Source organism: Eimeria mitis, genomic scaffold, assembly GCF_000499745.2.
Source record: "Eimeria mitis Houghton genomic scaffold, Emh_scaff777, whole genome shotgun sequence".
NCBI lineage: Eukaryota > Apicomplexa > Conoidasida > Eucoccidiorida > Eimeriidae > Eimeria > Eimeria mitis.
In genome coordinates, this window is record NW_013575704.1 from 690 (window position 1) to 1,274 (window position 585).

General features: G+C 38.8%; 1 protein-coding gene across 1 annotated transcript in view; it reads left to right on the forward strand.

Moving 5' to 3' along the window:
- Positions 1 to 491, forward strand: part of EMH_0022000 (uncharacterized protein) — a gene marked incomplete at both ends in the record, with an annotated part of 917 nt that extends 426 nt beyond the window's left edge. The window contains one exon of the mRNA XM_013501870.1: positions 247 to 491. Within this exon, the coding sequence (XP_013357324.1) occupies positions 247 to 491 (245 nt within the window). The remainder of the gene's footprint in view (positions 1 to 246) is intronic.
- Positions 492 to 585: the final 94 nt, after the last annotated feature.

Genomic DNA, 585 nt, shown 5'->3' on the forward strand with positions numbered 1-585 from the left:
CTCGCATATATACATAAATTCGTATATATATAAAAACAAACAAAAAAATAAAATAAAGCATTAATAAACTAAATAAAGTAAACAACCAACCACCCAACCAAACAAACAAAAGTAAAAAAATAAAAATAATAAATAATAAATAAAAATAAATAAAATAAATAAAATAAAAAAAAATACCTTAACAAGCTCGGTGCAGACGGTGTCTAGCATTTGCAGTTTTGCTGTCGCCGGCTTCCCCTCCTCCAGGCTCTTCTCATCTAGCAGCAGCAGCAGCAGCAGCAGCAGCAGCAACAGCAGCAGCAGCAGCAGCAGCAACAGCAACAGCAGTAGCAGCAATAGCAGCAGCAGCAGGAGAAGAAGCAGCGCGAGTAGCAGCAGCAGCAGCAGCAGCGGCAGCAGCAGTAGCAGCAGAAGGAGTAGGAGCAACAGCAGCAGCAGCAACAGCAGCAGCAGCAGCAGCAGCGGCGGCAGCAGCAGCAGAAATGAGATAAGCAGTAATAAAATAACAACATAAACAAACAAAACAATCAGATGCATATAGAGACAAAAAAAAAAAAACAAAAAAAAAAAAAAAAAAAAAAAAAT